The sequence below is a fragment of the Eleutherodactylus coqui genome, chromosome 2 (genome assembly GCF_035609145.1).
Source record: "Eleutherodactylus coqui strain aEleCoq1 chromosome 2, aEleCoq1.hap1, whole genome shotgun sequence".
NCBI classification, from domain to species: domain Eukaryota; kingdom Metazoa; phylum Chordata; class Amphibia; order Anura; family Eleutherodactylidae; genus Eleutherodactylus; species Eleutherodactylus coqui.
Genome location: NC_089838.1, coordinates 134,677,692 through 134,687,987, shown reverse-complemented (window position 1 = coordinate 134,687,987; position 10,296 = coordinate 134,677,692). Strand labels below are relative to the sequence as shown.

The following is a 10,296-nucleotide window of genomic DNA, read 5'->3' as shown; positions in this document are numbered from 1 at the left end:
TCCCTCCGAGGTAGACAGCAGCTTTCCTGCATTATATCAGTGGCCGCTTGGGATTCAGCAGAAGTTGATTACAAACATGAACTCACGACTAAGGAAGAAAATACAATTCCTGATCATGTTCAGCTAAGGCTACATCCACATGTGGCATTTGTACTTCAGATTTTCAACTAGCCATTAGTACAATGCAAGTAAATGGAGTTTAGGAAAGAAAACAAAAACCTGCATGTCCGCAGCCTGGGAACAGTTACTAAAATAACCCAATTCGCAGAAGTAGCCTTGTCTATTCAACAAGAAAATTCAAGCTAAATTGCCTTCCCATCTGCAGTAAACGGGTTGTATTGCATTATGTAACTGCACAACAAGCACCTTCAGGATACTTTGCAGAAGAAAGGTCTCTGGCCACTTCGGTTTCATTAAAATGACTTGGCTTCTATTGTAAGGGCAGCATGCTAGGAGCATGAAAGTAAGAGCTGGAGGATGACTAATTTAATAGCGTTAGAACAGGTTTACCATAGGAGCAGCTGTTCAGTTTATACATTCAAGAGATGATCATTTGTGACAGACAGAAACCATAAGACAATGCAGCCACAGCCTTCTCGGGAAGAAGACATGGTATAATGCACCCCTGTAAACACCCGATTGCCCTCTATATGCAACACATGATAAAATGAGGACAGGAAAAGGAATAAAAGACCATGAAAGTTATAGACTAGATATAGCTTAAAGTCAGCTGATTAGTATCATTTGCATTGAAGCATTACATGGACTCCACAGTCTGTATGGTTTTAGCGTAATACACTCACAGATAGATTATTTATTTATGCAAATCCTCCTTCAATAAATGGAGCTATCTTCATCCTACGATTTTCTGCGTGGAAGAGATTTCAAACTGTTAAAAGTGCATTAAAATAATAAATGTAAGTGAATATCATCTGCCCTGATCCTGTTAGGGCTCATGAACACTGCAGAGTCCTCTGCCCTGCTGTACAGGGTCCGACAGTCAGTAGGTATAGAGATAGTCACCCTTAGAAGAAGAGGAGTACCTAATGAAGTCTACATGGAATCTGATGGAGCGTGCTAGGAATGCATCAGAGATAAGCACAGTATGACATCATGGAGGTACAGTAGAGGCTCCATGGACTAATATGGAACCACTGTTGCGGCGTGCACGAGCCCTTACTGCGATTACATGTTGCCGATTTGCTGTAGATCTGCAGCAGATGTCCCACTTAACGGAATTCAAATGACAGAGGTGAAATCAACTGAAGATCTGCACCAAAATCCACGGCAAAATCTGGAGCAAATCAGCGACATGTGAACGAATCCTTAAACTGCAATCTATGGGCAGCTTTAAACCCCTTAACGCCACAGGTGGCCTGGTACTCATAGGGGTTGTCCGGTTACCTTGCCAACCTCTTTTTAATAGGACCCCCTGTATGAAAACAATAAAACACAATTATACTTACCCCTTCTCGGATCCAAGACTGTAGCCTGCCGTGGTCAAGGTGATTCCTGTGACACATAATGGCAAAGGAAATCTGTTGACCGCTGCAGTGTCTCCGCCTATTCTCCTGGCATTGATGCTCACATCCTAAATAAACTGATGCCAGGAGAATCAGAAATGCAGGCTTCCTTGAACTTTCACCATGGTGGCCTTTACAGTATAGGTAGAATATTTACGGTTTTCCTTTTTACTACACAGAAATTGTATATTCTCACTCTTAACCCTTTCCAATCCACTGTCTGACATCTAAAGACATTCTGATTGAAGGCTGTACAGCTCCAATGCCAGAACACGTCCGGCAGGGTATTCTTACTGTATATTACTGGCCGCTTTGTTGTCGGGGGGCTCTCCAGCATGTCACATACCATAGTACTGGCTCTAGCCAACAGATGGCGCCATTGTATAATGGCAGAAAGAGAAAGCCCCCTAGGAAACCCTGAACCCAAAATTGGATTGCAAAGGCTTAAACATAAAGACATCCCAACTGAACTATAAAACAGGCAAAATCAATAAAGGCAAAAGGGACATACATTTTATTCTGAAATGATCTCTGGCCACAACAACAATAAAATTTAACAAATATTCACTAGAAATTCATACTTCTGTCATTTGCTGTACAATACATACAGTATTATAAAACTGGCCACTGATTCTAGTCCACTAGAACATCTCCATTGTAAAGTGGAGCCAGCAGCATCTCACAGAAAATGTACACAAAATATGCACAAGTCAACATTCAATCCAAGTGTTTCACATATCAGTACACAATTGCAGCATAGTACAGTCACATGTCTAAGATTTTGCTCAATAAGCAAAGCAAAAGCCTAAAGTCGTGGTTATTCCCATCAATCCCAAAAAGAGAATGCTTTGAAGACCTCATGGAATAGAATGATCAACTCTCTAGTATTAGATTACCCATGAAAAACACGCTCTATTTAGGAAGCTGGAGGACCCAAATTAATAACCACAGACCAAGGCAACTGTCGCGGGTTTGTGAGCATTCACATACATTTCTTCAGAACAAAATATCTGCCAAGATGTAAAAAGCTTCAATTAAAAAAAAAAATAAAAAACAAAAAAAACCTCACATTGTCATGTTTTTATGATAACCGTATATCGTAGGGCTATACTGTAATCTAACGGAGAAGTACAGATTTGCTGGAAAGGATTCTTCACTTGACTGAATGCCAACTTGTCTGTCCGGATTACAGTACTGCCCAATGTAAGAGCATATGCACTCCATAGTCGTACATGAAATGAGAAAGGCTCAAATGCCTTGCACCTAGTAAAAGTCCCTGGTTCGAGTCATTACGCCGCCAGGGTTTTAGAAAAGGAATGCACTTTGGTTCTTACCAAATGCCCTGGGATTGAACACACTACAAAAAACTCAAAACTTGAGGTAATTCTTACAAAAAAAAAAAAAGAAAGATTTCCCACTATGTCTAGCATAACAAAACATTGTACAAAAAGGAAGGGTTGGTGTACAAATGCAGGTAACCAGGAAATCATAGATTGTACCGATTGTACCTGTTGATTGACTCAGAGCTTCCTCAAACCCTCAATGACGTGGAAGCATCTTTCCAGCAGTCCGATTGGTCAGCGAGAAGAAAAACAATACTACCATTTTTAGTTCTTTGTAAGGCCTCAAAGTAGGATGGTGGTTTTAAGACAAGTAGTTTGAATCTGTAATAAAAAGGCCTTTAACCATTGAGAGTAAAATGCGAGGCCAAAACACGCCTAGCATGGCATCAATAACAAAAAGGCACATGGTTCACAAAAGGGCACAATTTCTCCGGTATCCTGTTGTTGCACAATACACTTACGTGTTAAATAAGCCCCAAAGGGTTCATGAAACCAAGCCAAACAAGACTGCAACCAAAGAAATAGCAGCGGATTGTGCTATCACGACTGCTGTAAATAGTCAAGCCGTCCCTCGACAATGGGAACACGTGAGACGCAATATTGTTTCCAGGACAACCTGGCAGCTCAGTCGCCAGAGCCCTTAAGAAAGTAACTTGCACTCGGCATGTTAGCAGTTTCTTCTTAACGTTACAAAATAAATCCAAGAAGAGAGCAGCTAGAAAACTGAGACATTACATGGCTGTATGTGAAGAGTTCAATAGCAAAAATAGAAGAAAGTTTCATTCAAGAAAAAGGGGCCTTGTTCACTTTTGATACTACACCGACTAAGTCGAAAAAGTGTTCAATCAGCTTGGAAAAACATGGCTGTCGCCTTCCAAAAAAAAAACAAAAACAGTACCACTCTTCTGCATAGGCTATGTTTGGTACTGCAGCTCAGATTCATTCATTGCCAAGTTGTAATACCACGTGCACCCCAAAAGGTCACCGTTTTAGGAAAGAATGCAGCCATGCTTCTCCAATCTCATTCAACTCCTCTAAAAGGGTTCCAGAACTCCAAGCTACAGATACAAAATAGATGACAAAATAAGTGCATTCAATGCCCAGTGGGCATAGGAAACATACAATATTAATGGGCTCTTATTAAACTAATGTTTAGAATATATAGTCAGTATACGCCTGGCCAAGTCTGTGATAGCCAGTGGTTTTGCTTTCACTAAACACAAAGTGCAAATTACCAGTGTGGATATTTAGTCTGTTAAATATATAGAAAATTCGCCTTCGATAATAAATACATTCCTATAATTAGAGTAGCGGGATAGGTTTTCTTCATATTATAGAATATTTACTCTGCAACAAGGGAGAAACTGTCCAGTGAAAAGATCACAAAAACACTGTAAAACAAAAATGTTAAAATCCATGTTGCCCCACATCCGACAGCGCTGACTGAAATTTGCCTTTATCAAAAGGAATATAAGAAAATGGAAAACCAGCAGTTTGTTCCAGCGGTATTGGGGGACCATGCTTTAAGTGTTACTTAAAAACAAAGCTGGAGGGTTACAGTGTAAATAAAAAGGTTTAACAGTCAAACACTGTTCTTCATTCCTTCCAAATACTACAAACTCAGACACTTCCGAATATATTGTATCAACTGGATGATCTTCAAACTTACTCTTATAATTGCCACCTATAATGTTGGGTCCTGATTAAAATATATACTTAAAATGTAACTTAAATCTAAACTGAACCCCTCCTTCTAGAACGGAACGTTATTCTGACCGTGTCCTAAAAGGACATACAATTCGGGCAGATGTCCAACTTTAAATTGGACAATCCTTGTTCAACCATAAGTCACCTTGACACTAGCCAACTGGTATGTCCCACTGCCGAGGGGTGCCATAGTATAAATGCTTAGAGCATGGCAAATAAGAGGTATGCAGAACAAAAATATATGGCCGTCTGTTTCTCCATAGCGAAGGCCCGTTCTTAGAGTCACGGCATTGAAGTTTAGTTATTCCTTCGTATTTGAAACTTCCTGTAGTCCTTCTACTCAGCAGGTCATGTGATCTCAATTCTGACCAACTAAAGATTTACTTGGTTTTATGTGCTCTCAAATTAAAGGGGGCTTTCCATGGAAGTACTATTGATGACCAATTATCAGGATAGGTCATCAATAGTTGATTGGCAGGGTGGGGGTCCACCACTAGGGACCCCGACCGATTAGTTGTGCAGGCGCATGCTGTCAGTGTCGCAACAACACAGAGGTCATAGTGGAAGCCTATGCGCTGACCCCCGTGTAGTGGCTGGCGCTTGTAAGTGCAGGCACGGCTCTCATTGAAATCGAGAGCCGTGCCTGCAGTTACAAGCACCAGCCACTACATGGGACGTCAGTGCGGAGACTTCTGCTCCAAATACACACAGGTCGGCGCGAAATCCTCCGCGCTGACCTCCTATGTATTGTCTGGTGCCTGTAAATGCGAGCATGGTTCTCATCGATTTCAATGAGTGCCGTGCCTGCAGTTACAAGCACCGGCCACTACATAGAGATCGTTGTGAAGGCTTCCACGCCAACCTCTGTGTTATTGCGGCACTGACAGCATGCGCCTGCACAGCTAATCGGTCAGGGTCCGCTTGTAACTACAGGCACGGCACTCATTGAAATCAATAAGAGCTGTGCTCGCATTTACAAGTGCCGGACACTATATGGGAGGTCAGCGTGGAAGCTTCTGCGCTGACCTGTATTTGGAGCATAAGTCTCCGCATCGATGTCTCATGTAGTGGCCGGTGCTTGTAACTGCAGGCACGGCTCTCGATTTCAATGAGAGCTGTGCCTACAGTTAGAAGTGCCAGCCACTACACAGGGGTTGGCGTGGAGGCCTCCACTCCGACCTCTGAGTTATTGCAGTGCTGACAGCATGCGCCCGCTTAGCTGATCGGTGGGGGTCCCGAGTGGCAGACGCTGGCCGATCAACTATTGATTAGTATTTCCATGGAAAATCCCTTTAATATTTCATTCAGTCCTGTGTGATGGATCCAATCATACAAGAGTTTTGCAGGGGGCCATACCTCCAATCACAGTTACTGCTGATGATTAGAGACTCCTGTCACACAGTTCTAATGAAGGAGATGATAGTTTAGACTCCTGACTGCATACTTATGATCTGTAGTTTATTTAGATGACTATACAGAGAATGGATAATCAGTGTCTTCCCTGCAAGCAGAGGGTACAGTCATGTGATGCTATGCATCATGGGATTCATAGCCCAGACTAGAGAAAGCAGGGAGAAAAATCACAGCATCAAGATGGTACCTGATAAGTATCAGACAGGAAACTGCACTGCATGGAAATTACTGCACTATACATAAGAAACCTTGAGAGTGTGAATGGCAATCAGTTGATGGGTGCAGTGATGGGGAAAAAAAAGATGTTTTGCCAAAGTGGCCCTTTAAGTATTCCAGATATAACTGATACTCTCTGGAATGATTAGTGGGGGTCTTAAGGGGTGGTACACGACACAGAGATTCTCTCTTTGGTATTCTGTGTCATGCCCCACCGCTTCAGAACCTGCACTATGCATTACATAGTGAAATGCTCTAGTAAAATATGGTGTTAATTGGGCATAGAAAAAGGGATGGTCTAAACCAAAGGATCCCCAAGTACCTATGATATATGCATTATTATATATTTTTTCTTTAAGGCCGGCTGTCCACGGGCGTTGCGAACTCCCGTGGCAGATCTCCGCCGGTCAGCCCTATCTGATAGATAGGCTGGCCGCGGAGAATCGGGGCAATTCGCAGCATGCTGCGAATAGCTCGCCGCGAGCAGAGAATCGCAATGATTCTCCGCTCGTGGACAAGGGCCGGCGCTTTCCATAGCAACGCTATGGAAAGCTTCAGAGGGCACGATTCGCCGGCGGCCAACACGTCCGTGGACAGGGGGCCTTAATGGTTCACTTTCCCTCATATTTGCTACTTGCTTGCTAAAACAAAAAACACATTGTTCACCACTGAAAGACCTGTACTATATATGCAAATATAAAAACCTGCATACCCAACAGGGGATCTTTCTACTCACAGTGTGAACCGCAAATGCATGCGATAATGTGCATCACTGTATTAAATAGTTAAAATAGAGGGTTAGATTTTTGTTTACCTACAGTAACGGCTTTAAAATGCATGAATGATGGTTAAACCTTCCGACAAAAATAAGTTATGTTTAACAGTCAACCAGTAGTCAGTGGCCAGCCACTGATTTTGACACTTCCTAAGCAAAGCCAATTGTAAATGATATACTTAAAAAGTAATAAAACCTTAAAGCATCGTCCCCAATGTTTAAATACAAAATTGCATTGTTACTTAAAAACAAAAAAAAAAATTATAATGGCTGCACAGATAAAAGAGTGGATATAAACCGAGCAATTAAAAATATTCTGAATTTGAGCTGTATGCATAAGGCTCAACAAGGTGTTCAAAGAAAGTTGTTTCACTACATCAGCTAACAAGCTTTGGCAACACAGTCCTTTGCTGAATATTTCCATTGGCATCAGTCATTTGGGCCAAATTAGTTCTTAGTTTTGTAGCTGAGCCTGATGTGGGAGGTAACTTAGAAATGGATGTTATAGCACCAGAACTTTCAGTTATTCTTTTGGATGAGGCCTTCTCTCCAGTTGGAGGCTTTGGCAAGCGTCTACGTAGCCAATGGTGTCGTAATGCTTGGCTGGGTGTCATTCGCAAAGCGGGATCCCATTCTAAACACTGTGCTAAAAAATCAAGAAACAAGGGATCATCGCAGCCTTTCAATGCAGTTGCCCATTCTCTATTCCCAGGAGGGCCTCGTAGTTTTCCTCTTCGAGAACGGCCACCATTGAGTACCACAGATCCATCTGACAGAGTTGTAACAGTGCAATAACGGGGATAACCTTTGGAGCTGACAAAATTCTTGCCTCGCTTTGACGAATCAATCAGTTTTTGGGATGGCATCCCAAGCAACTCAATCATACATGCCAACTGATCACCTTCATCTTCTCCCGGTAAGAGTGGATAACCAGTGAATAATTCGGCTAGAATACAACCCAAGCTCCACATGTCAATAGGCATGCCATAGCGACCACCAAGGATTACCTCCGGAGCTCGATAGAAGCGTGACTGTATGTAAGTGTAAACTCGCTGATGCTCATAACAGCTGGAGCCAAAATCGATCACTTTTATGCCACTTCTACCCTGTTGCTTCAGCAAAATGTTCTCAGGTTTAAGGTCACAGTGGATTATTCTGTTTTTGTGCAAAGCATCCAAGCACTGTAGAATAGAGTGCGCAAACTTGCGGACCAAAGGCAGGCTGAAGCCCTGAAATTTGTTTTTCTTTATGAGCTCATAAAGGTTCATGCTCAGCAGCTCAAACGTCATGCAGATATGATTGCGGAATGTGAAGTTCTCCAACATGTGGATGACATTCATATTGTTATCTTTATCCTGCTTCTTGAGGTGCTCTAGAATCCGAATTTCCTCTGCGGCTTGACGATGGAAACGTTTCTCATTCCTTACCATTTTTAAGGCCACGTGCTGATGGAGTTTGTGATCATAAGACTTGACTACTTGCCCAAAACTTCCTTTGCCAATCACCTTAAGAACTTCATACCGATAAGCAATATGATCATGTGGCACTTGCACATATGAGCCCTGGTCATCATCGTAGCCACCATTACTTGGCCCACCGATCACACCTTGACGTTTCTTTGCATTTGGACCCAAAAAATAAATTTCAGGATAGTTAAAAATTTCATGGTGCTCAAAGTCTGATAGTTTTTGCATGTATTGCTTCATTGCTTGTTCTGGGGTTAACGATGAGGACTTTACTTTGGTTGTCCCATCTGTAGATTTCAAAGAGCTAGAACTTCCTTGTCTACGGTGTGTGCTTTCTATTTGCCTTTCTGGTACAGCAGGTAACCCAGTCTTGCTAACAGCCGTGAGCCCATTGGGTTGTGTTGTCAAGACTGTCCTTTTGTTGCTATTATCTTCAAATAGTTGCTGCACTTGGATCTGTCCATGGCTACTAACGTGCAGATGTTCATTCATTGTGTGCTTATTGCCGCCAGTCTAAAAAACACAAGTTTAAAAAAAGGTTTTGAGAGTTTTTTTTTTTTTAAAACTGTTAAATTATGTTAACGATCAGTGAAAATACACCAGCAACAAGGCAAGTCTTGTTTTAACATACTGTTGGCATTCCTCAACAAAATAAGACACAAACTGATAATATACTTTACAAATATGATCATACATAGTCAACAAAACAGACAAGATTGTCAAATTTTCCAGGTATTAAAAAGGGGCTGTCACATTAGGTCAACCCATCCTCAAAAGAAAGCCCCATCATAAGATCAAGTAATCACAGCTATCCAGGTGGTCTTCTTCGACCTGCTACTTGACGCCCATTGGTCACTTGTCTTCCTGCTGCTCAGTGCATTCAAGTGAATGGAATCCTAGCCGCTGGTTAATGTATAGCATTATGCCAGGTATACAAATAAGAAGTTCACCCGAGCGCCACAGTCCCTTTATACAGCTCATTAAGGGTGTCAGGAGTTGGAGCCAAATAATCAGATATTGATGACCTATCTTTTAAATAGGTCATCAATATTTAATTGGGTTGTCAGAGATTTTTTTTATTGCCGAAACCATGTCCCCCCTGCCATAAAATACCAAACAGTCATATTTGCCTCTCCTGCGTCGCTGCTTGGCCCTTTGTGCCCAGTGTTCATTTACAGACTGCAGTCAGCCTGTGTATAGAATGTCACATTGATCGAGCACTGAGCTCCATCATTGGCTGCAGCAGCCTGTGACATTCCATACACAAGCAGCTGCAGCCCATTAACATAGCGTCACAGGGGAGACCAAGAGCAGCAGTGCTGGACACCGTGGAGAGCCGGGAAAGGTGAGTATATGGCAGTTTGTTATTTTATGGCAGTTGGACCATTCTTTTAGAGAAAAAAAAAAGTCTTGGATAACCACTTCAGTGATGCAGTAAAAACTAATTAGTCCTCTGAACCTCCTTGCTTCTTTTCTGGCCTAAGTCATTCAAGAGACTGGTTGCTAGGGACATGCTTCTTGGCAAGCCTATTGAAAACTTCAGTTGCTAGCTGGAGTGTCCCTAGCAACAAGACACCCACAGGACCAAGATGGATTGATATTTTGCTTAAAGCAAAGTAAGGGAAAGACAGCTTTGGAAAATTATGCCGTCAGCCAAAAGTGTACAAATATAAATGGAAAACCACTTTCAAAATATACACAAACCACCGCATTTGGCCTTCCTATCCTGAAGTCTTCTTACATTCCGCTGTGGAGCTACCATCTGTTAGCAGGATGGCAGGAACACATCGAAACAACATATCACAATGTACTTTCGCCTAAGTGTAAGCTGAGCTACAATATGCGTTTTCCAC

General features: G+C 42.2%; 1 protein-coding gene across 2 annotated transcripts in view; it reads right to left on the bottom strand.

Moving 5' to 3' along the window:
• Window positions 1-2,014: 2,014 nt before the first annotated feature.
• Window positions 2,015-10,296, bottom strand: part of DYRK2 (dual specificity tyrosine phosphorylation regulated kinase 2) — a 39,594-nt gene continuing 31,312 nt past the window's right edge. For both annotated transcript variants that reach the window (XM_066591605.1, XM_066591604.1), the window contains exon 3: window positions 2,015-8,956. In XM_066591605.1, the coding sequence (XP_066447702.1) occupies window positions 7,355-8,956 (1,602 nt within the window). In that variant the 3' untranslated portion in view covers window positions 2,015-7,354. The remainder of the gene's footprint in view (window positions 8,957-10,296) is intronic.